General features: G+C 41.7%; 3 protein-coding genes across 42 annotated transcripts in view; 1 reads left to right on the top strand and 2 right to left on the bottom strand.

The window, feature by feature from the left end:
* Positions 1-1,675: 1,675 nt before the first annotated feature.
* The window catches only part of LOC131885264 (broad-complex core protein isoforms 1/2/3/4/5-like), a 53,713-nt gene continuing 29,006 nt past the window's right edge, over positions 1,676-26,382 (top strand). For 8 of the 39 annotated variants that reach the window (XM_059233257.1, XM_059233249.1, XM_059233262.1 and 5 more), the window contains exon 1: positions 1,678-3,123. In XM_059233257.1, coding sequence (XP_059089240.1) covers positions 2,331-3,123 — 793 coding nt within the window. In that variant the 5' untranslated portion in view covers positions 1,678-2,330. The other 31 variants (XM_059233272.1, XM_059233271.1, XM_059233233.1 and 28 more) reach the window with 30 other exon arrangements.
* Positions 21,924-23,807, bottom strand: LOC131885261 (solute carrier family 22 member 15-like). Its single transcript, XM_059233229.1, has one exon. The coding sequence runs from the start codon at positions 23,777-23,779 to the stop codon at positions 22,094-22,096; it is 1,686 nt and encodes a 561-aa protein (XP_059089212.1). The 5' UTR covers positions 23,780-23,807; the 3' UTR covers positions 21,924-22,093.
* LOC131885269 (uncharacterized) overlaps positions 25,864-26,382 on the bottom strand; it is a 1,839-nt gene continuing 1,320 nt past the window's right edge. For both annotated transcript variants that reach the window (XM_059233277.1, XM_059233278.1), the window contains exon 3: positions 25,864-26,199. In XM_059233277.1, the coding sequence (XP_059089260.1) occupies positions 25,925-26,199 (275 nt within the window). In that variant the 3' untranslated portion in view covers positions 25,864-25,924. The remainder of the gene's footprint in view (positions 26,200-26,382) is intronic.

Genomic DNA, 26,382 nt, shown 5'->3' with positions numbered 1-26,382 from the left:
GTTAGATTGATTTCCAATCACAAAATGATGGTGAAATGATAGATTTCTTGGAGAAAATTGAGGAAAAAAGTGACATTCAAAGAAAATGTAAGTATGCACATTTATCCCTAGAACACAGCAATGTCTATATAACAGGATATAAAATCGCAAATTGTCAAGAATTGTCATACTACATAAAGATAAAGTCTAAATATCACAGAAATAGTTTCGTGACTTTTCCCTTGAATATTTACAAAAACAAATTCAAATTCATATTGAAATGTCATGAAAAAGCTTTTTAGGCTAAAAAAATAATGAAATTTTATGACTTCAAAATCTACCATCTACTTGTGACTGACTATACCTCGAAAAAAAGGTTAAAACATGGAAAAAAGCTTTTTTGGCCTTTTTATCCGAAAAAAATACATTACGCCAAATTTCCAATGTTCCCACTTTTTAGCCATTTTTTATTCTTATGCCTTTTTTCTTTCTAGTATTCACATTTTTTGATAATCTTTAGCCATTTTATCATTTGTGTCTTCATTTGAAAATGAACTTTGAAATTAAAATTTTGGGTAATTTTTTACACAAAGCACTTTTTTCCGCGTTCTCTGCTCAAAATAACTTTTGTCGATATGTTGAGGCCCAAAAAGCACTTAATTCTTTACTCAAAAGACATTTCATCTTTATTGGATCAAAATTGAAAAAAATTGGATAACCTAAATTATTCATTGAAGTCATAACAATAATATTTCTTCTAGTTATTTGATCAATTAATGATATCTGATCAAGAGAGAATGGTAACTGACTCTGTTGGTACAGTAATATTTGGCTCAACTCAAGCACTCAAAATACTCAATAAATCCTGAAAAAATAAATTTTTACCTCAGGCTCTTTGAATATTCTCTAAAGTCAAACAGGAGCAAATATATCAAAAAGAAATTTGCCTACTTGTCCTCCCTCTGCCGAAAACATGGCATTATGTTTCAAAATAATTGTTCATGAGCCTATCAACAAACTTTTGCAAAATTTCATATCTTGTTTTGATATGAGAGGGCAGCAGTTTTGATAGGAAGGCAATTTAAGCTTAAGCATTATCAAAACAAATATCGAACAGATTTCTAGAACAAGACTTTTGAGAATGTGAATAAAGCAACAAATTGCTAAGATAAAAAATCGTGTTGCAAATCATGATAGAGCTTGCCTTGAGTTTCAATAGGATGTGAAAAAATATGGGAGACAAGTCAAAGCAATGATAAATCAAACCCGAATTTGGGACGCGGAACTAATAGATCGAAGCAAGTAGTCCCCTTGGTAGATAAAGAATATCTTCTCCGCTTCTCCGGTGGTAAAAAATCCCTTATTCGCACATCTAGGCAAGCGCTAGTACCAGCCAACAAACGTGCCTGCCAAAGCCAGTGATGCAAAATTGGCGTTTCAAACTAGTTTTAACGCAGCTGACCTTTCCTCAAATAGCCTTGTGAAGGAACGGTCAACTTCAGCAAAATGTGTTTGAAGCCCCAAACTTGCATCACTGACTCTGGTACCAGCAAACAAACAAAGAGCTGGCCTAAACGCCCCCATAAGACGCTTATGAGTCGATTACAAATTCTATTCCAGCACACTTGAATGCGGCAACCCTGGTCCAGGGGGAGGAAGAAGAAAAAGTCCGTGCCGGTACCCAAAGCTCTTCGAGTGGAGCGTTTGGTGGCGACAAGTTCTACTTTTGTTCGTGAATAAGGTGCCGTTGGCCAACGCGCTCTCAATCGCTCTCAATCGCTCAGTTTGCCTTTCTCGTGCTCCAAGAGTCTGTCTGATTGGTGCGGCGTGTTGTGCCTAGTGCTGGTGTTGGAGGGCGCGGATTGGGTTTCCCCTGGTTTCCCGCCTCCCCCTCGATCGATCGATCGATCCGTAGGAGTTGGCGGCCAGTTTGTTGCCTGTACTCTGGGTCCGTCCAGTGCAGTCGTTCAGTGCAGTGAGAGCGAGTGTGGTTCTCCCATTGAATCTGTGAGCGCTAGTCACGCCCGCCTGACCGGCCGACCCCCGTGCCGGCTCCAAAGGCAAGAAAGCGACGCCGTTTTTCTTGAGCTTGCCTTCGACGCCATTTTGTTCCCTCTCTGTCCCCGCGTACGATCATCTCCCAACACCGAAGAACACCCGAGTCCCAGTTTCGGTCCCCGATATTGGCTCCTCAAGGTTGAAGTCGACTCGATTGACCGCCTGAGCATTCATCACCGCCCCGAGGTACTGAGATTGTCCGGGTTCACGCCCACATTGACGTTCAAGCTTTACCTTTGCTGGACTTTGCCGGACCTGGTCCCTGCGTGGTTCCCTGGATCTGGGCCAGCATCATGGGATCCACGGACAAGTTCTGTTTGCGATGGAACGACTTTGAGACTAACATCAGCGCCGCTTTCAAAGAGCTTCGCCAAGACAAAGATTTCTTCGACGTTACTTTGACCGTGGACGACGATCCCAATCATGTGTTGCAAGCCCACAAAGTCATTTTGTCGGCTTGTTCGCCTTTCTTCCGTAATGTTCTCCTACGTCAGAATGCCGCCATGGGTGTTGCCGGTTTCTCGCATCCTCACCCTTTGGTTTATCTCCGGGGCGTGTCCTACGAAGATCTGAAGCACATCATCGACTTCATGTATTATGGCGAAGTCAATGTGGCCCAAGACGATCTCCAAGCATTCCTTCAAGTGGCCGAAGATCTCAAAGTCAAAGGCTTGACTCAAGCCGATTCCAATAGCAGCTCTGCCCCGTCCTCATCGTCATTGGGCAACTCCTCTGGTCCATCTCGAGAGCCTTCGGGGGTAAAACGAGAGCCTCCTGGAGAAAACGGAGGAATAGCCAAGAAGCGATCCCGTCCAAATCCAGCCGTTCCAGTCCCCGGACCCTCTCATCAAGTACCTGTTCACTCCATCGACGATGATGTTCAAGACGTCGGCGATACCAACGTTAAAACGGAACATTTGGCTGCCTCTGACTTTGAAGGCACTGACTTCGAAGCTGTGGAGGGCGAAGGTGGGGAAGGCGATTATGACTATGCTCAGTACGGCGATGAATCGGGTGATATGACGTACGCGGAAGGGGAAGATGGACAAATGCTGCCCGGAACATCAGGTGGAGACGAATCCAAAGGTAGGTTCAAGGTTTTTTCTTTCGCAGCGCTTAATTCCCGATCGGTCAACAAGGAGCATTACGAGCTTTTGATTGAATTGAAAAAGGATCGTGGATTAGGCCAGTGTTACATTTTCAAGTCTTCTTCTCGTCTTGAATGTCTTCTTTATGTTCTAACTGATACGAATTCACGTAATGACAAGACATGTAGACACTAGACTTATTAAATGTCTACGACGGGTCTCTCGTAGAGATGGATCTTGGTGGTTTGCCTTACAAACCATTGATAAACACCTGAAAATAGAAAGGCGAAAATTATGTTTACAATCAGGTAGGCTATCGTCGAAAGGGCCGACAAATAGTAGTAACACGTGTGATGAAACGCCTCAAAAACTGCAAGATGAATTGACGGAATCAGCGTCGATTTGACTGGTCTCAAGGATGTGATGGAATTCTGTATTACCTTGCAGATATTAAGAACCTGCTTTCTTCAAAGTTCACCCCAGTGGCAGGGGGTCATCTTTGTCTAATCTGTGGTACGATTATTCGACACAGGGAAAATTTGAAAAGGCACATGGTGCGGGTGCATTTTCAATCAAATGAAACGTACTTCTGTCCCGTGTGCCGCTCTAAATATCCATCCAGACCGTCACTACAATGCCACTTGTACTCGATACATCCTGAATTGAAAGGCTTAAATCTTGATCAATGCATTGACAAGGGAGATCAATAAACAAGAAGTGCCTTGACAATGATACTTGACAAACCTAAACCTGAATGTTTGCTCAATCTTAAAGTTGGAACGTACTTTATCGTTCACTCGATTGGAGACTAAGAAAGATACCTATTCACCTTAGCTGTTATTCAAGCAATTGTATGTCACTCTCTGACTACTATGGTGAATATTATGTAGCTTTCTTTCTCTTCTCCTTCAGATAAGAATGATGATTCCAAATTTGCTCTTGAAACCATCAAGTTGGCGGAGGATATCACAAAGTTTTTCGAAAAAAACACCAAACATACCAAAGGGCTTTACGCTTGTCGCGTTTGCCCATACAAAGTGAAGGATGTATTTAAATTTCGAAAACATCTGATCACTCACCTGCCTAAGGCATGTCATCTTATGACAAGCATTGACGCAGCAATCACTTCCAATGTGATCATGTTGGAGAAGAATCTCTACACTTGCAAGATTTGTCAAAGACCGCTAAAATCTTCTTTCTCTTCTGTTCGCATTCATTTTTATTCGAAGCATTTCACATGTAAAGGGGCACTCTCCGAGTCCGTAGCAAGTCCCTTGGTCTCCCTCGTCGAAGGAGACGGACCCGTTGATCTAGATGAATCCCCCGACGATCTACTGCTTTAATCAAATATAAGTCATGTTTCTTGGTTGAATGTTAAACCTTGTCCATAGTTGAATAACGACAAAACGACGACACGTTCATAAAAGCATTGTTTTTTCGGTAGGTTTGAGGGCCTTAGCAATTCGAATCCAAGACTATTTGAGCACCATGCATACCCGCCTGGTTGATGGGAGTTACCAGTGTTATCTCTGTCCACAAAACAACAGGGATCGCTTCAATTGTGAAGTCCACTTGTTGAGCCATTTCTTTGCCAAGGAGAAACTTGCTGAAAAGCATTTTCACGAGCTGATTGATCCTTTTGTTATTGACCACGACAATAATGCTACGTTTGTGTGTCTGATTTGTAAGAGAGTCTTGAAAGCTACCCGTGGATCGAGAAGAATTCGCGATCATTTTTGTACTAAACACCTCGGTTGTCTCTCAGACGAGAGTTTTGACCCGACTCAAAATCCACCCCTACCGAGAACTTGACTCGTGTTGCTTTTCTCAAGTGGATTGGATTCTACTGCTAGTTATAACGAGTTAGGCAAATCAAATACACGTTGGCTTTGAAGAATAATGTGAAAACTCTCTTCTCGCTGAATAACTGACCTTGATTTTAAATGTCAGCATGACGGAGTCCTAAGTAAAGTTGTCTGTATATCGAATGTTCGGCCCGTATAGTTTTTCCCTCTTGGTTTAGGGCCGTCAGTGGAGGAGAAAGAGGCCTTGGAACGACTCTGTCACGACGTATCCAACTATCTTGGCCCACTCTCGGGTAAAAGAGGAAACTCATTGATATGTGTGCGATGTGGAACCGACCACAGAGACGTTTCCAACTTACGTTATCATCTTGTGCAACACATGGACAAGGGTGGCGATTTGTTTGCTAGGGTCAACAACTTTGTGTTCTCGCGGACAATTAAAATGAAGGCTGGCTTATTCATGTGCTTAATCTGTCAGAAAATGCTGAAAATGAGAAAGTCCTCTCTAATCTGTCATTTCATTGCAAAGCATCTACATGGCGAAGATGGCACCTCAAGATAAAGAACTCTCTTTAATAAAGAGGTCTTTTTGTTATCAGGTCAATCCGTTGTTCATACTATCACGACCATTCTTGGAGACTTCGTAAAGAAAAACACTGTCAAACTAGGATGGGAATACGAGTGTCTGGCATGTGGATGCAGGCAGAAGAACTTGGGCAACCTCCGAAAGCACGTGATGTCACATATGAAGTCGAATCGTGAATTCACAACAAATTTGGAGGCCTATGTGAAATTCAGTACGAACTTTCTCAAGAACAAGAATTTATACGCTTGCCTAATCTGTCGTAGTGTTTTGAAGGAGTCTAATTCCTATGCATTGAAACTACATTTTGTTAGAAATCACTTGAACTGGAGTTGAGCGTTCGTGAAATCTTGTATTTTTTATGTGCAAGCAATTAAAAGACGTGTCAAAACTTCCTTGAGTAAATATGTTTTTGGTTGAACCGTGACCTTGGAAAACAAAATGGTTGACGTTAGGGGGATGTGGATCTACTTGGTCGCGCCTTGACTATGTAGATGATGTCACCGACCAACTAAATTGAAGAACAAAGGAGGAAAGCGCAGTTATCGAAGGCTTCCAAAGTCTTCATTCCTCTACACGAATAAGTCTTGCTCTTGTTAGGTACCAATTAGGAATCAGAGCTTGAAGTTTTCCAACTTGTTTCAGATGCGCTTGGGGATGAGATTCAAGTGCGATCCATGATACTTGAAGTGCCTGGCGTCGGCTATCATTGCCGAGAGTGTGGTTACTCTTCTTCAATAACCATTGTCAAAAACCACGTGCGAGCACGTCACTTGAAATCACGTCCTTTTGGTTGCCAGATGTGTTCGAAACGATTTCCAGGCGAACCACATAGACAAATTCACTATAAAAAAGTGCACAACCTGTCTTTAACTTCAAAGCAGATTCGCGAGATGGACACAACCTCTGGCAGTTTTCCTCTTGCTCGCTGAAAAATGTCCTTCGAACACAGTTCAGAAGACATTTTCGGCCGTGATTGCGGCAATATGTTTGAAATGTGTTTTTTTACGGCCATGGCAAAATTCTTCCACTTAACTTCATCTTGCAAAAGGATCAAGCCACTTTCAACATACTCATGATATACATAAAGCGAATGTGTATCCCTAAACTGTTGCCCTTTGCTTATATTCCATGTATTTGTCACAAATGCCCTTCCGAAATAAGTACTGAAGAATTTCAATAAAATATTCTCAGCTTAATGAATTTGTTTTATGATTGTGGGTAATATACTTCACAATTTAGCTTAGACCACGAAATACGTGAATCTAGAAGAACCTTAGGTCAAATTTAGGTGGCTTTTTTTTCTCTTCTCAAAGTAGCTGGTAAGTGACAGACCATTACTTCAAAATGGGAAAAGAACTCAAAGTTCAGAAGTATTCCTTGGATTGAAGCGTAGTTTTCTTGTTGGTATATTCCAGCCATGGGTAACGCCGATGTTGACAGCCTCGTTTTTTACGTTGAAAACGTAGGATTCATCTGCCGAGTTTGCAAAACTTACAGCTCCAACTCTCGAACCTCTGTCATCTCTCACATTCAATATCGACATTCTAAAGACCGGCCTTTTCATTGCCATATGTGCCAAGTCAAGTTCAAGACTGCCAATCAACGCCAAAAGCATTACAAATCCAAACACAATTTAAGATTAACATCTCAACAAATCGCCGAAATTGATCGGGCTTGATTTGTATCATGCCTAAATTTGATGTACAGTCCATGCTCCCAAAATAAACCCGGATGCTTACCAAGAAAAAGCGAATAGTCGTAAAGCCGGCATAGTCCATATTCGTACTCATTTATATCTACCATCTACGCCATAGAGCCTTCCAAGTGTTAGGCAGAGACTGACGCCGTCCTCCTGGAGTTGTAAAAAATAAGGAAAGCTGAACGACCATCATGGCGCAAGTCCCTCCTTAAAAGAGATCCATCTGCATTTCAGATATTCTCAATGACTCAAGCCTTGATGTTTATTTGGGAGCCAGTGATTCCGGGCAGAAGATAATGTGTAGAGTTTGTGGTTACAAAGCTAACCGTGGAAATGTTTTAAAACATGTGAGGTGGAAGCATTTGAAAATTAAGCCCTTCTCGTGTACCATGTGCGCAACCCTGATGTCTACCCGAGAGGATCTTCAAGAACATTACAAACGACGCCATAAATTGAATCTTACTCTAAAAGAATTGACAAGGCTCCTTCCTAACCCGAGCACTGTTCCTGGCGCAATATTTTTCCCTTGAAATATGAAACATAAAATGCATTTCTACTCATATCGCACCCTCTAGACGGAAGTAATTCTTGAATTGCAACATGATTTGCCAGTCGACCGAGGGCAAAAATGAGCACGTGGAAGTGTTAGATTAGCGTTCCCTAGATTGAAATAATATGTATAAATTTTAATAATATCGCTACATTTTCATAGTTTCACAACTGGCAAACAAATTTACATTGTTCAACTTCAACTTCTTAGGGATGCCTCAGAGCATTTTTGCAAACAGTTTTTGAAACAAAGACATGTGCTGATGAAGTGCAGAGCAATCAGTTTCTTGTTTAGCAAGCGACGATAATTCGAGACAACTCTGTAGATTGCAGCTTTTATGAGAGCACAATATTCTGGAAAACTGGTCTTGAAAATAGAACCTTAACTGTTACGAATTACGAAGCCCTTTGGTGCCATCAAAATAAGGAAGGAGATAGCTTGTATCTCAAATTTGAATTCGTCAATTGGTCTGTTTCAGATGTATGCAGTGACTCTTACGTGCAACCATATTTGGTGACAACGGAGTGTAGTGGTATTCATATGTGCAGGTTGTGCGGCTATAAAGGCTCACGAGGACACGTTAGCAAGCACGTGAGACGAAAACATCTGAAAATAAAGCCGTTTTCTTGTACCCTGTGCGATGCTATGATGCCAACCACTGATGATCAGCAAGATCACTATAGAAGGCGACACAACATGGCTCTCTCGAGAAAAGAGTTGGCCGCCCTTTTTACCCCACCCGTGTATACTTGATTCAAAGATAAGAATCTGTTTTCGTCCACATTTCTGTGCTGAAAGTGAGCCATTTGGCACCCGTTAAATGCTGCAGATTGAATTATTTCATTTGGAAAGTACATTTCTTGAGATTTTCATGTCCAAATGCTATGAGCTGGTTCGAAGCTTGTTGTCACTAAGGTTCTTGAATAAAGTTTTTGTTATACTAGTTTGCTGCTGTCATGCCTATAGTACTAGGTAGGAAATGTGTATCTCTACTAAGAGCCCAATTTTTCTTGCTGAGTTTACAGAAAAAGATACGTAAAATTGGACACGGGAACCATGTCCAGGCATAGTGGTTACGAGAACCAAAAACTTCCCCTTGTCGCAAAGCATATTTGATGAAAATTTTCTTGAAAACTTTGGGGATGCAGTTGCAAAGATAAGTCTAACCTCAAGTATCGCTTCAGAAAGAAACATCGGATCACTTAAAGGGCTCGCGCAATCGATGATTTTCTCACTGAATAAAGAGTTTTGCCAGGTCGTAGTACCACATGGCATCCATCATGTTACCTTTATTTCCGAACCTTTTTCAATGTTTGGTCGGTTTTTTCCATACCTTAGAGCTGACAAATTGCCTTTGAAAAAGGCAGAGACTGTGCATTGCTCCAGTGATGATCCAACGTTCAATATCTTTCTGCTATGATGTAGAGACAAGGGATATGAGTCAATGAAAACAACTCTGTAGTTCTCAATCTAGCCTCCTACCCCGAAATGTTATCATGGGGATAGCCGTGAAAAGTGTCAAGCGCAATATTAAATAAGGTACTATAAGGTAAGAAACCTTTTGTGCTTTAAATTATCATCGAAATGGGACTTTTGCAAGGTGAAAATCATTAAATGTAACAATATTTTTCTCTGATCAACTGCATTTGTACCTAGGGATATCATGTGATAAACTGATATTTGCCCTTTAAGACGATCCTGTTATGAATATGCAGTGAGGCCTTAATCGATGGCTTTTGGTGTCAATTTTGCATTGCATTAGAGGAGATATTTTCTATCTCAAGTTTGAATTCATCTGCTTTTCAGATTTATGCAGTGACTCTTACGTGCTACCATATTTGACGGCAACGGAGGGTAGTGGTATTCTTATGTGTAGATTGTGCGGGTATAAAGGCTCTCGAGCACACGTTGTCAGACACGTAAGACGAAAGCATCTGAATATAAAGCCATTTGCATGCACGTTATGCGATGCCATGATGGCAACCACTGAGGATCAGCAAGATCACTACAAAAGGCGACACAAGATGCCGCTCTCGAGAAAAGAGTTGGTCGCCCTTCACCCTCCAAATATTTAAAAGTGGTGCACATATATGTTGGAAGTGATGCCCGCACCAATATGGGAAAATTTAAACATTTTTCCCATTTGCCAAGAGTTAATAAATGTATTAGCATGGTTTGTCAAGAATTTGTGGCATTTACTGATTCACTGACAATGTTTCGAGCTACTAGCACATCCAATAAGATTAACTTGACTTCAGATGAAGTCATTAAACTAATCCTTTCCAAAAAAACCTGTTCGATATTCTGGCGTTAAACTTGCCAAGGCTTGTCATTTCTTGGGCAAAATCAAAATTTCATTGAGACGGTATTCTGCAAGATCGAATGAAGACGCAAAATGAAGCAAAACAATTCCCCGGTCCTCGAAAACTTTTGTCACAGCCTCACGAAGAAGCAAATGGTCTTTGGCTCCAACGCATGATATGCGATTGTCAACATCAATACCGATAACATCATTCCGATCTCCTGTAACCTTTGGGACGGGTTTGAGACCCAAGCAAACGACTTGATCGGAGTGACGGAGGATGTGATTTTTTTCCCAATAGGGCAGAGCTTCCATTCAGAACAATTTCTGTTATGCTTAGTCAATGAATTATTGGCCACCAGTCGGATTTCGCTCATCCAATGCTCGCTCCGTTGCCCGGCTCTGGTCCCGGTGAACTTCTGCTTCTCTCCCTAAGTGAAAGCACAGCTCTTGTATCTCTATGGGGAAGCTCTTATGAAGCCTCGAGATATGCTTGGTAAATGGTTACGAGCACGTTCTCATTCGTTGACAGCTTCCCCAACTTCTTCTGTTAATAGCTTGAGCGATAACAAAAAAAAAGAGAGCAATACTCTTTCAATTACTGAGATATGAGCCCGTTCACATTTTGGATTGATTTCACCTCGTATTACAGTGAGTGACACAACTTGTGATCCTTTGGCCTCAAAATGATTTGTCTTACTGACGAAGTCACCACAGTCTGAGAAACTTCGTTTCTTGCAGAATATTGGGACATCTTTGAAGTGGAGGACCATATGGTGAAATTAAACAAGGAATCCATGTGCAGGCATTGCGGCTACAAGAGCAAATTATCTGCGAACGTCAAAAAGCATATCAGAAGAATCCATATGAAAGCCACCCCCTTTCCTTGTAAATTTTGCACCTTCAAATTCAAAGACAAGTCCGATCTCCAAAACCATTACAAAATAAAGCATGGCGTTGTGTTACGTGCCCGAGAGATTGATCATCTTTTCAGTGAATAAACCTGTTTTTTTAACTGTATTACGATGGCTGCTCTCAAGTGAAATTTTTATCTTACCGCCCATCACTTCATGAGGTCTCATCCAGAATTTTGGAGACTGAAAATGCAAATTGTCTCCGAAATGCATGTCACCCAACGGTTAGGCTACAAAAGTATTCGTTGAAACTCGATTGAACTCGAAAGGTCCTTCAAAACAGCATTAGAGAAGTTCCGTACCTACGTGTCTCAATTGAAGATGTCAAATATGACCTGTTGGTCGGTCTTATGGTTCATGTTTTTTGTGACGGAAGTCTTACATGGCCACTCAATTTTGAAGTAGTACTTTGTCTCACTAGTGGCAGTTTTTCTTGCTCTATTGCAGATTTTGTGCAAACCATGTATCGCAAAGTCTCGAATGGGTTTTGGTGTTTAGTGTGTGGAAAGGTGATGGCCCTTAAGTCGGTCATGCAGAGACACGTGATTAGGAAGCACATGCCGCAGGACAAATATAAGTGCAACCTTTGTGCTCAGAAATATGGATTGGAGAGTGACCTCCAAACCCACTACAGGACCTCGCACAACGTAACTCTTACGCTCGCTGACATTAGAAGCCATTGCACTGCCGTTGCATCAGGAGATAGTCTGAATAGATGATTGGCGAGTTTAGTTACAGAAATGTAAATTTCAAAAGCTTTAATTGGCTGTTGTTCATGATGCATGATATGCACTTAAAACGCAACGAACTTGATGTTTCAAGTCAACCCGAGCCATCGAGTGATTTCGCGCATGACCGCGGCCATCAGCACTCAGCCCATCATACCGAAATTTCCGGGCAAGTCTATCCTAATCTAAAAGTTCTGATGACATACTAAACAAAGAAGAAAGGAAAAGTTCGAGCAATGGAGGGATTATCAAATCGAACTACCGTTTTTGGAATACATGGTGTTTATTCGGCAAATTTTGGTCTCGAAATATGGTAGTTCGATGAAGAGTGAAGATGTTGTATACCTCAGCCTCGAAGTGGTGGATGTGTTTGGGTCCCGCACTTGAAAGGTTTCTTTAATAAGCATCATTGCTAGACACTTTCGTTGAAGAATTGCCACTTCGTTGGCTCATGGAACAAGGAGGCAGTGAATAAAAACTTCCTTCCAATTTGGTTTTGCAGTACTTGTGGAGGACATGATAACATCAATTCCGGGAACGTTGAACTCTGTCTGCAGGATTTGTGGGTACTCGTCCAAGTTCAAAAATGCCATAAAGCGTCATGTTATTTCAAAGCATACCAAAGTTCGATATCCTTGTCAATTTTGTTCCAAAGTGTGTTCAATCGAATGGAACCGAGTTTGCCATTACAAAATAGCCCATAAACTGAGCTTAACAACTAGCCAAATAAGAGATATGATCGAAAAAGAAAACGCAAGAAAATAAATGTGTGAGGTCCAAACTAAAGTTCCCTTTTATTATTATTATTTTATTTATTCAAGAATGTAACCTCGGGCAGTTGCCGTCAGTTTACGACTTACATAATAGGGCATCTTTGGTCAGATCAATTAGCTCATTCTACGTAGAGTTAAGCCATAACAAACAAACTGGCAATCATGCAACCTCCAACTTTGTTGATGCCAGGTTTGATGTGACGACGTTGATGAAAGGGAACTTTTTCCTTCATTTTTCCAGTGCTTTCTATGATAACCCACATACCTGGAACCACCTCCGTGTTGTGTAAGATCTGTGGCTACTCTTCGAATTCAAAGCCAAATGTCAAAAGGCACGTAGTGTCGAAGCACACACAAATTCGATATCCCTGCCAGTTTTGTAGTGCCACTCTGAGTCAAGAAGGAGATAGAAGACTTCACTACCAAAAACGACATGGGCTTACTCTCTCGACCTCTCAAATTAGAGAAATGTTTGAGAACCAACACGAGAGCCTTGAATGACTTGAATTGGGCTCTAGCCACCAAATGTTCTTGAGAAAACTTTGACTTGACATTGTAATGAATTGATCTAATCTTTTTTGAACCAGTATAAACATGACAAACCACATGACCAACACAAACCAATAAGGAATGGCCTCCTTTTTTGTTGCATACTTAAGTCTATATTTCCATGGATTATGTTAGTTTAGCAAATACCTTATAGTTGTCGTCCACATTGGTTCGGAAGAATCAAGTGTTGGTTCATGTGGCTAAGTTGACGAGGCAAGTGTCTTTCTGGATTATTTTACCGTGAACGTTTTGATTGGTTTGATACCCGGAACAACCACTTCCATGTGTCGAACTTGTGGGTACTCGTCCACCATCAGCGGAAATGTAAAGCGACACGTGGTTTCGAAGCACACCAGTATCCGATTTCCCTGCCATTTTTGTGGCACGACATTCACTATAGACAGACAAAGACAAATTCATTATAAGAGAGATCACTCGCTTAGTCTCACTTCAACTCAAATTCGAAAATTGGTTCAACAAGAGTGTTTTTCAAATGCACAATGAGTCAGTCCCTATCATGGACATTGTTCTTTCCAATCCCATCATCGGCGTTAGTTCAATCGTTCGTCTGTTTTAAAGGATGAAATTTTCTTAATTTCAGTTATAGTTTCTGCGATAACTGAAGCATATTGGCAGAAAAGTCTCCTAATCCTAAGAACGGTAGATCAAAAAAGTATGCAAACACCTGCAACATTTTGCCTCCCTAAGAGGGCAGAGTTGTTGGATAAGAAGCAGTATTCGGTAATAAGCCATGCACGGTTTTCGTGTACGTAATAAGTGGTATTGATAACTCGTGATCGTCATTGTTGATCTTGCCGCTTATTTGCCAAAGTGTGTCTTCGAAGAATATTTACATTGAGCGTAAAAATATGACAAAGTGACCAGGCTACCGTTTCCTTCTGGATCTCTTTACAGTGGACGATATGATTGGTGTGGTGCCTGGAACCAACACTGCCATGTGTCGAGTGTGCGGCTACACATCCAATTCAAGACGGAATGTAAAACGGCACGTGTTCGCTCGACACACGGACATCCGATTTTCATGTCATTTTTGTGGCAAGACTTTTACCACTAAAGGACACAGACAAAGCCATTATAAAAAAGTCCATGGACTTAGTTTGTCGACTGCTCAGATTAAAGAATTGCTTAAACAAGAAGGATTTGAAAATGTACAATGAGTTTGTACATTCCTTGTAAGTAACGGTTAGAAACTGTCCGCGAAAAATAGATTAACATAATATGCAAATTCCCATGGCTCTCTGAAGTCGATTGTTTCATTGAGGAAGGATAGTCGATTCCTAATTTGGAACAGAAAAAGGGATATATCGTTTAGTGAAAAAGAGAATAATAAAGGTCTGAATCATTCAACTTCCGTTCATCATTTTGTATCGTTGCAGTAACTTCTATTGCATGGAAAAACCTACATTCGACTCACTGGCTAAATTTGTGTCAATACATGGTTTTAGGCTGTTATAGATTGTACCATTGCTATGTCATTCACCACGTTCCAAGCTAGAGCTCTGTCAGTAGAAATTATTTACTTTGATAAATACTGTCTAAGCTAGCCCTCCTAGTATGGTCCTTTAAGGTTAACTTGCGAGGCATGACCAACCATTGGGCTTGATTAATAAGCATCAGCAAAAGAGACCTTCGAAAAAATTGTTGCCCTTTCACTAACGACAATATTTTGCTCTCCAAGGAGAGCAAATACGGCGTGAAAGTTGTATCAAGTACTGGAACATGTTCGTTCATTTGCCACATATTGGTTGGAATACTTGTTCGGAATAATTGTTCAAAGAACGTATGTGATCCAACTGGCGTTTTCTTCTGGATCTCTTTACAGTGGACGATATGATTGGTGTGGTGCCTGGAACCAACACTGCCATGTGCCGAGTGTGTGGGTACACATCAAGTTCAAGGCGGAATGTAAAACGACACGTGTTCGCTCGGCACACGAACATCCGATTTTCTTGCCATTTTTGTGGCAAAACTTTTACCACAGAACAACACAGACAAAATCATTACAAAAAGGTCCACGGACTTTCTTTGTCGTTTAATCAGATAAAAGACTTGATTGAACAAGAAGGATTTCCAAATACACAATGAATTTGGATCAACCATTTAAAAATGGCTTGTACAGTAATACTTGCAATATAAAACACTACGAAATATTCCGAAGTTCCTCAGTTTTCAGTCTTCCTACTTAGTCGAGTGCCAGATAAGGAAGATATCTAAGCGATGAATTATCTCTAATTATAGAGTGCTAGAGCTAGCTTCAGGAAAAATCAGTCCCACTTTCTAACCTCTACGGTGCATGCAACGTTAGATAAGAACGGGATAGTAAGCTCATTTGAACCTAAGTCTGTAAGTTTCCAAGCTTGTATCTTGAGGTACAACACAAAAGATCTGGGAAACATGCTTGTATTCTAGCCATGATGAACCAATAGTTAAAACTATAATTCTGCGTTTTTTTGTGCTAATCTGACCGCATAGGTAGCCAGTGACGTAATGAATGCAAATCTCGACTGGAAGTGATTGGTTGGTTCTTCTTTCTTTGCAGTTTCAAAAACGGAAATGCTTTATAAAATACCTGGAACGGGCAACTACATTTGCAGATTATGTGACTACACATCTAAGGCCGGACATCATGTACGACGTCACTTTGTGTCCAAGCACACCAACATTCGATATGCATGTCATTTATGCGAAGACAAGTCTTTTTCTCAAGAAGGGCATAGATTGAATCATTATAAGGTCATCCACGGGCTCAATTTGACCACGTTCCAAGCTAGAGTGATGATTCAAGAAATGAGTGCCATGAAATAAATAAATAAATGAAGGGAGGAAGAAAGAAGGAAATGATCGTGCTCCACTCCACTCTTGAAAATTCGTAGTCCAAAACCAAAGAACTTTTTGTAAACGTCATCTTTATTCCCACAATTGAGTTAAAGCGATTGATCCCAGGGATCAAATAAATTGCCGAATGGCCTTTGAATACATGTCAATAGCAGTTGAAGTAGTTGTTTTCAAAATTGCTGTCATAGTACGTACTCGTAGCCATATTATTAAGACGAGTAGTAGTAGTTGTTGTTGTTGTAGTAATTGTAGTAGAAATACGTAGAGGTCATGCGTCAGTCGTGCCCGTTCCAATTTCCACTTTGTACTTGTTTTGCAGAATGTCAAGCTGAAGAAATGATGACCAGAATTCCTGGGATTAGAAAGCACATGTGCAAAATTTGCGGACAATCTGCCAAGTTGAAGCACCACCTGAAGCGTCACATTCTGTCAAAGCACACTTCCACTCGATTTCCCTGCCATTTTTGTCAAAACAAGAGTTGGGCGCAGGAACATGATAGGCATAAGCATTACAGACGCCATCACGGACTCGAGATTAGTATGAAACAAATAAGAGACCTCATTGAAGAGGCGAACCAGCGGAAGGTGCCAAAGCAATAGTGTGTTCTGGCCGATCAGTACTTGCTAGCACTAGCATTAGCACCGTGGATTGCGTTTCCTTTTGTGGTTGGATTGGCCAAAAGAAAACGAAGTACGCGCGCTAGATCATTCCTGTAAAATATAGTTCCTTCGATTTTCGTCTTACTTGTCTTGTTGAATTATTCAAATTGCATTTGGTTAGAGGACGCTAACTTGGTAACTAGGTCTCAGAATGGTCTTGTGTCATTCGGTGTCTTCAGAGCAACCCTTCCACATGTCACTTCAAAGTTGGGACCACCACAAGTTGGCGCTTGACCCCAGACCCTACTGAATGAGGCTTATCGAGAAGAAATTCGTTGTCGGATATGTTTGCTACCGGATGCTGTTGCTCGATGAGACGCCGAGCGAGCTGTTCTCAAACGGGGGGAAGACGATAGGTTCGCTTGGCCAAAACGAGCACGAGAAATACTGAGAAATACCCTTTTAGTTTGGCCCGAATTTTTTTTCTTCAAGCATTATTGAACTCTGGTCAACCCAAAATTGCAAATTTTGAGGTGTATAATGCTTTTTGACTTTCTTTAAAGTACGCACACATCTTAAATCACCGTACAAATTGACGAAAAATTGATATTAATAATCCCAATATGTGGGGTACTTCTGAAGAATTTTGTTTCGGTGCCATGTGTTCTTGTTTTTGTTTTACGTAAATCACAAAATATGATGAACGATTTATTTAACACATGTTCTGATCACTGGATCATTCCTTTTGCTGAGTGGATCACTTTAGCTGCTTTTAGAACATCCCGCTCAAGACCCGAGTTATTAAATAAATAGCTAGCTAAAATTTATGAGTAGAAAGAAGTTAGTATTAATTGCCTTCAACACTTATGCAAGTACTTCTTTGAAGTATTATTCTAACTCTCTTTCAATTTCCCGGGAATATCCGGCTATGGCTTCGCCATGGTGCAGATCTGAAACTCTGCCATGTAAATGACAGACCAATGAGGGACGACGTTGCTTCCTATCGAACATACATATTGTTCATTTGTACTTCAATTGAACCTGTGCTCTGTTAGTTGCAGAAGCGGCGGATCGATTAATGACCAAATTTATGGCGTCCGGAAAGGTTCGATGGGCTTCCAAGGAGTGTGCATTTAATTCGATATCAAGAAGTCGAATGTCCCGTCATGTCATCGCTAAGCACACAAATATTCTTTTTCCATGTCAATTCTGCCCAATAATATTTAGTCAGGAAGCTTTCTGGAAAAGGATTTTCCAGAGGGTTCATAATTTGGTCATGTCGGCAGCGGAAATTAGAGCTCTCGAAAGGAATGGCACACATTTGGTGGAGGGTTCTTAGTTGTAAGAAGCACCTCACATCCTCACATGAATTAAGGTTCCACTCGCTTTGGAACAACCTTCATCGGCCACACCCAACAACCTCAATAACTGATGCACGGTGTACTGTTCATGTGATCGACCGTCCCGTTCTTTTTTGCAGAGGAAGCCTTGGGGTCAGAGCACTTACGCCGATGTAACTCGGGACAAGGCTGGGTTTGCAAGAAATGTGAATTCAGACAAGACCAGAGATTTCTGGTTCTAAGGCATATAATGACCAAGCACACGTCACTCCGATATGCTTGTCCATTTTGTGATAAAACTTATTCCAGAAAAGATGTCAGGCGGAGACACCTGAAAGGGACTCATGGGCAAAACCCGTCCTCCGAAGTAATCGCAAAATGACCCTTACTCTTGGCTGAAGTCTCGCTTTGCTCTCTGCCCTTCATGCACTTCATTGACCGCTTGATACTAGATCGAAGAACTTTCAATTACATCGGTCTCTGTCCTACTGCTGGATCGATTTGAAATATAAGGATGTTGGTTCGTTCGTTTGGCCGTCGTCTTTTAATTTCAGTCCCATTTGCTTGCTTCCAGATTTGAACGAATTCATGAAAGCGATTCCAAATGACAATGGTTGGGTGTGTTTGGTATGCGGTTATAATACCACCAACAAAAAAGTCTTAAAGCGACATATCCGTTGCAAGCACACTTCAAACAGACACCCTTGCTTTTATTGTGCCAAGACCTTTACGAGAGAAGATACGAGAAAGATTCATTATTCCAAAAGCCACAGGCTAGATTTGACAGCTCAGCAAATTAGAGAAATGTTTGATTGACCAGTTATTTTTTCAGTTATTCCTTGTTATTTTCAATAAAAGTAGATGAAACTGATTCGAAAGACTGCTTTTCAATGAACGAGTCATCTGTGAAGATCTCGCAAAAGCTATTGATATTTCACTGGTGATCTTCGAGTCCCCAAGATATGTATAAAGCCAACAACTGCCTGTTATTGAGATATCTCTTTTAATTGTTGAAACATGATATTCTCTATAAATATGAATATGGCTAAAATTACGATAGAAAGCCTTATTGGAAAGTTGTGAGCGAGGATCCTTTATATGGCTTTCAAATGCAGTAGAAACCCCAAAAATAGTTTAAGTTTGGTTCGTTTCAGTTAATATAGGACATAATTAATGATATCCGTTTCAAACGAGGCGGGGAATAGTAGTAGATTTTGCAAAAAGAGACGTATTGTTTCGTAAGCATGCCAATCATGGACTGCCATGCTTTTGTTGTGAAAGAACATTAACCCGAGAAGAGAAGAGAAAGAAGTTTTCGGTACTTAAAAGCCCACAACCTCAAGATCTCATCTCAGCAGAGAAAGGAAATGCTCCAATAGTGTATCTTACGACGTCAAAATATATCTTTTAAGGTTCAGTATAATGCACGAGAACATTCATCCGTTTGGTGATTCAGTTATGTTTCATTTTAGACGACCCATAATTTGATGCATACTAAATTATTTTAGTCGGCTTTGAAATTGCGAGTTTGGAAGCAAATCCAGGGGCTGTTCTGCTTAAACTTTGCTTCCTTGGCTAGGCTTCACTCCAGATCGAGGTAGTAGATTCACTAGTTGTCAAGGTTAGAAAAATTGTGTCTATGACCAATAGAAACTGTAATCATTGAACGCATCTTAGTCCCGTCTCATAAATGGCCGTATTTGTTTACAGATTACAGGGCCATGATGCGATCCATTCCCGATGAAGCCGGATGGTTGTGTTTGGTGTGTGGGATGAGGGCCTGTATAAAAAGCTCTATGAAAAGACATGTTTTGACTAAACACTGTAACCTCTCTCTGCCTTGCTTCTATTGCGATCAGACATTTAAGCGTGCCGATGCTAGGCGCGGACATTTTATGAGGATTCACAACCTCGAATTGACCGCCAAGCAAATCAGCGAGATGTTTGATAACAAGAATGAATAGTCTGTCCTGAAAAGTAGCTCCGGACGGTGGAAATATACAAGGCATCCTTTGTAGTACGCGTTCGGCTCAGATTTGATCCGGTCCATTCTTCAACTTGAAATAAACCAAAGACTGCAGATGTAATGGAATCAAAGAAGAGCAATAAACTTCAATTGAACCCTATTACTTGGCAATATTTGTTAGCAAATTCAAGCGCTATCATAAAATCTGTGCTTGGGTTATGGTTGTTGTAGTGCCAAGGCCATTATTTTATGGTACATGTTGGGTGAACATGCGCTTGTTGACAACGCCACGTTGATTCATTGTGATACGTAGGAAGGCTCAGGAGAAAATATTAGAAATTCTCATCATTGGAAGATGCATATGTCCGACCTAAGCACTCCCCGCATGAGCACCATGTTCCACGAACAACTAACAATATTCAATAAGTGAAGTCCACTAGTTTTCATTCTTACTTTTCTTATCAAATCAAATCGAAAAGAGTAATGGATTCGTTTACAAATTATATTATTGCAAAAGCAAGCTTTTGCTCGCTGCACATTTGAACGTACATACTGTAAGTGTTCATAACGGTGCACAAACAAAAGCAAAGCGAGTAAATGATTTCGTTTTTGTGTAACACGCCAATGAGATCAATGATTGTGAATATCTTTCGTCTAGAAAAGGACCGTGGACCCTATTACATCAAATGAGTCTCTTTGAACGAGACAAGGATTTTAATCAAATTTAAACCTTTGTCGTTTGCTTGAGCACATTTACTGCTTAGAGGTGTAGCTCGAAATAGACCACAGAGACGGATCAATTCGATTCCCAGCGCGCTCGCTACTCTCACTTCTGTACGCTTGGAGCATCAATCTTTCCAGACCATCCATCTATGAGAAGTAGATGCCTGTTTGTCAGCGATCATTCTAAGAAAAAGACGAGAAAGCAGCAACGGCTTGTTTTAAGAACTTTGTTGGCTAGGTAGTCATGATCGCCCATGGAGGAGCTTGGCTCAACATCCAGTTACGTTAACATTACAGATATCGATTCCATGATGAAGCCTATCCCGGATGGAACTGGTTGGGTGTGTCTTATGTGCGGGTGCAAAGTATCTGACAAGCGTGGGATGCAACGCCACTTGATTGCCAAGCACACAGACAAAAAACTGCCCTGCTTCTTTTGCAGCGCCAAATTTTCGAGACCTGATACCAGAAAGATCCATTATGCGAAACGCCATGGGCTAAACCTGACATCGAATCAAATCAGAGACATGTTTGATACTGAATTTACAAGTTCCTCGTGAACTAATGATAATGGCTTCGAAATGCATGAAAACAAAGTGTGTACGTGTGTGCGTGTATGTGCGCCCTCAAAACGTACCAATTGTACCAATCCTAAGTTGGTCATTTGGCCACTTATGACTTGAGGTTTGGGAATGAGCAGGCAATTTGAATTGTTCCAAAACGAAGAAGTAGAGCTCCTTGACCTCGAAACGATGGATATGTTTTCGTGATCCTTGAGATATGAATATAGAATAAAACAATGACGCTAGATGAACCGCCTATATTTCTCCATTCCAGGCATTATGGATTCAATGATTCATTGTTCTAGTGTGGGCTGGATTTGTCAGCTTTGTGGACAAAAGTCCCTAAGGAAGACGAATTTGATGCGTCACATGATATCCAAACACACTCGACCCCAGTTCACGTGTCAATTTTGTGATAAAGTGTTTTCAAGAGAGGACATTAGAAAGCTTCATTACGAGACTGCGCATGGCTTGAAATTGACCTTGACCGAAATTCGAGAAATGCTCTTGAAGATAACCAATGCGTAATCCCTGGCTCATGATTGCAAGACTTCACGAAGGAATGCTTCAACATTTTACGTACATAGATCTTGAACCAAGATAGAAATACACATTTCTAACTGGTTAATCTATTTCGGAAACCTTTTGCTTCGAGACTATACCTACAACGTGGTTTGATAGGGTTCTTTCTCACTTTGATACTCATGCAACCATCGCCAGAATGAAACAAACAATTCTTTCAATATTATATGCAAGCGACATAACTTAGAGCACTCTTGTGTTGACACCAAATAAAGCATTCTTTAAAAATGGCAATTTATTCATTTCAAGGTCACGTCGCATAACCATCGATTAAGTGATATATTACAATAGTAGCTACAGGCACTGACTATATACGTATAAAAAGGTTTGATGTTACAGTGATGAGTTTTGGAACTATTCAAAGCTCTTGAGGATAAATTTTGTTTGAAAAGCTTTGGTACGGGTGTCATTGTTGCGCTTATGGGTTGGAGGTTAGATCGTGTCGTTAGAAGAGCATCCTTCGCCGTGCTCCAGGAAGCTCTGACAACTTTCATTATTGAAATTGGACAACACATTCCAAAGTGTGTCGGTATCTCCAAAGCTCTCGCTTTCCTCAATGGTTTGCGGCAGAACCTTATTCTTTGTTTCCGGAAGGAATGACGCAGCAAATGCAGCAATGATAGCACAGCAACCAAACACAGCCACGGGCAGAAACGGGTTCAGCACTCGCAGTTGTTCCACAAACGGGGCTATCATGCCTCCAGCTCGTGCGAATAATGAGCACATGGACACTCCCGTATTTCTGGCCGGTGTGGCATAAATCTCGGATGAGTAGACAAAAAGCACGTGGAAACACGATGAAACGCAGAATTTCCCCATGACACCCAAAGCTGTTGATGGCCAATTCCCTGTGAAGTACCCCGAGGGGATGGAGGCTGCTCCAATGCAGCTGAGACCCGCCCCAAGCATGAATAGGATTAAGGGTATTCTTCGTCCTGCCGTGAGGAGGCTCAGTATTGATATGAAGATGGACGGAAGCTCGACGAGACCGTAGAACGTGAATGTGATGTTGATGTCACCGCCGATGCTTCCTGAATTGAGCGAGAGGCCATAGTATGTGAGAGAGCACACGAACCAAATGGCGAACAAAATGAGGGATCTCTTCCGGATGTTTGGCGTTTTGACGAGGGAAACCAATCCTGATGGCGTGCTCGACGATGTAGAGGAGGAGCTGGAGGAGAAGGACGTATCATCGCCCGCCTCAAAATCCCTATCGTTATCAGTCGCGGCCAAGTCGTTATCCTGCATGAGTTTTTGCCATCGCTTTTCACTGATGGGGGATCGTCCATTCTTGAGAGCCGCTGTTTGTAGGATGACCTTGGCCTCGTCTTCCCGGCCATTGCTAAGTAGCCAAACCGGGCTCTCCGGAATGACAAAGCAATACAGTAGGAGAAAGGGCGTGGGAACGAACATAGCCATCCACGCGTCTCGCCAGTTAGGGAACAACCACACAATGATTGGGATGGACACGTAACCCAGGATCCAATAAATGAAGGTACCACAGCCCAAAATGATTTTCCATTTCCCACTCACCACTTCCATAATCCAGACCCACGAAATGGTCCAAGCCGAATTACTCGCAAACGCCAACAGAAATTGCAAGACCAACAAGATTCTGAAGTCGTGAGCGAACAAGTGGAAAAATGCCACGCTGTTCCAAACCACAATCAGGGCAAGCATGGACGCTTTTCGACCGAACGTGTCGGAAAAATACCCTGTTACTAAACACCCCACGAGCATGCCCAGAAAGAAAATGATCTGTCGAAGAGACAGCAAGTGAGCGTTATGGCAGACCAGGTCAAAATCTTCTTGGAGGGTGATCCCATGTCCTTCCTCGAAGTCCCAATCGTGGCAAAAGTCCTCGGTCACACTTTGGCAAGCATCGTCAATGTCCTCTCCTTGAAATGGGTCTTGTGAGCACCAATAAGCCTTTTCTTGGGATAGTAATGGATAGGCCATGACGTGCCAAGAGAACGGCACGAATATGAACCCGAGGAGCGCCACTTTCTCCAGTTGCCATCTGCCGATATGTCCGATGGTTTGGGTCACTACCGAAACGCGATTGGCTGCATATTGTGAGGCGCTGTCGCTCTCTTTGTATTTACACTTGTCGCACATTGCAAGGCTGTTTTACTTCTGATGGAAACTTTTCTCATACTCGTCCTTAAATAGTCAATCGGAGTGGACCCTCTTCAAGAGTACGAAGAGTACTAGACCGAAGTTGTATTTTGCCGCCAATCCGGACTTTTCCGGTTGAAATCCGCAATCGGCCTCTTGCATTTGAACCCAATTATAAGGCTCGAATGTCTCTCAAGTCCCATGCCTACTATTTGTACACTCGACGTACTTCGAACGGTGGCTGGCTGGAAGGAAATCGTTCTATTTGAACTGCATACCCATGAGACTTGACACTAGCTACATTTAACTAGTGTTCCCGGTCATTGGGTGTTCATCGTAGAGCTCAAATTCAATCGAGGTTCGTTCAGTCCTTGGCTTAGTAGTCGTGACGCATTTTTGTCTTTAGTGTTGGAAACACGGCCGACGTATTGAGGCTTAGTTATCCTGGACTAAGCACAGAATGTGTCTCGCATCAACCTGGAACTGAGTAGAAGCCACTCAATGTTGGGCGTTCCATTCTTTCAGATTGGCGCCAGTTCCTGCGGAGATTACCAAATGGCAAAAATGTGTGCATGTGTTGCGGATTCAGTACGGGTCATGCTAGCACGATCATGAGACACATCCAGTCCAAGCACGTCAAGAACCCTTTGTTCTGTCAGTTCTGTAACGCGAGCTTTTTCACGGCGGAGAAACGACGGCATCATTACAAAGAAAAGCATCAATTGATCTTGTCGAGCAAGGAAATTGAAGAGCTTCATCGAGATGCCCAAGCTCAGAGATTTTGATTTGCTCATCTTCAATCCAATCCTGGTCGGCCATCCTCTTTGGATTAATTAGCTCATCGTGCAGTAATGCTTTTCGTGTGACTTGCGTTATCTCATTGTTGACCCAGGAGATGATAGTGTGTCTCTCTCTGCATTGTGTTTTAGGTTCTGATTGGAAGGATTTTTGCACGAAACTGCACTCTAAACGCTTTTTATGCAACATATGTGGGCGGAGTTCTTGCCAAGGAGGAGATATGAAACGCCATGTGATGAGCAAGCACCTTCAGAACGAAAGATTTATTTGTCAAATCTGTGAAAAAGCATTCAATATCAACAAGAGTCTTCAAGCGCATTATCGCAGTGTTCACAATCTGGTTATGTCCACTAAAGAGATGAAAGAGTTTGAGCGACAACGAGTCCGCCTGAAACATCAGGCTCTGACGCGATCATCCCAATGAACGAATCAATCACATTTCTTTTATCCCACGGCTTTCGTTCGGTTGTGGGCCATGCTCCGCCCTCCTAACACGTAAAGAATACACAAATAATATACGATATCCGAGTTGTTGTTTGTCAAAAGCCAAAACCAGTCTTCATTGTACATACAGTGCAGTCGATTTTTTTTTCCTCATTTCATCAACGCAGGGCTCTTTTCTTCATTTCCAGGTCATTTAGCCATTCATTTAACTGAAATTGGGAAGCAAGGGTTTTCCTGCAAGTTGTGTGGAAAGTTTGGCAAAGTCAAGAGCAACATGATGCGTCACGTGCAGTCCATTCACATTCGAACCTCAACATATTTGTGCAAAATGTGTACTCACGCCTCAGTCAACGAGTCAAACCGGCAAATTCATTACAGAAACGTCCATAACCTCCGAATCAGCTTAAAAGAGCTCAGAGACATGGACTTGGCCGACACGAAGCATCAAGGACCAGTTCCAAGATTGGCGTAGATTGGGATTCAAAGAAGAATCAATCCTCATGAACTCATATCCGCCAATTAATAGGATTGATTTGAAGTGGTGTCATCCATGTGTTCTGTTTGGGGTGAGATTGCACCGCTTGGGATCAAGGCGGTGTAGAAACTTACAATCGGCCAAGTGGTTTTTTTTCCACCATATTTCTTGCCTTTGGGCAAACAGCCAAACCTGCTACTCAGTACATGAGTTTCAAACCCAACAATAAATGAGTGACTTTCAACTAAACTACTCTCGTGTGGTTTTTGGTCACTTGGATGGGACTCCTTGTTGTTTTTCTTGATAGACTTAAATGAGCATTGAGCAACCTGCCCTGCGAATGATCCCAAGTCTGGTTAATCTAGTCTATAGTTACTGCATGTTCATTTCGTATATTGCTAAATGTGGTACAAAATATGATAATTCAATTACTGTCTCCTTGAATGGTGACTTCTCCCTCGTCTGCCAGTAGTCCTTCCCCGACGTTGAAGCGCATTCTTGGGACTTCTCTCCGTCTCATTTCGAGAGTGACCCACGTTATCATTCTTAAAGAATGACTTGTACAAGAGCAAGGTCGGAGCCGATCTGGGTGGAGGAGCGCTTATTGCAGATCCTTCTTGAAGCCATTGAGATTTTCCGGCTGTTTCTTCTCTTTTGGGTTGACCAGGTTGACCGAAATTAGACCTCACTTGTTGCACAGATCCTAGAATGGTTGGAAAACAGGCCTGTTGAATAAATTTTCAAGATCATGATTTTTCCAGCCATAGATATCTAACTCTTATGGTTGAAGCGTTTCGTCGTTGCGTTAGCCTGGCAAATTGTCATAAGCAAGGCTCATAATTTGTTCAAAAGTGGCCCAATTTCGACTCATTGCATTCAATCATCG

The sequence above is a fragment of the Tigriopus californicus genome, chromosome 8 (assembly GCF_007210705.1).
Source record: "Tigriopus californicus strain San Diego chromosome 8, Tcal_SD_v2.1, whole genome shotgun sequence".
NCBI classification, from domain to species: Eukaryota; Metazoa; Arthropoda; class Copepoda; order Harpacticoida; family Harpacticidae; genus Tigriopus; species Tigriopus californicus.
This window is presented reverse-complemented; position numbering and strand designations above follow the sequence as displayed.

Excerpts from the sequence above, each read along its gene's own strand:
- LOC131885261 (XM_059233229.1), bottom strand. The coding sequence starts at position 23,779 with ATGTGCGACAAGTGTAAATACAAAGAGAGCGACAGCGCCTCACAATAT.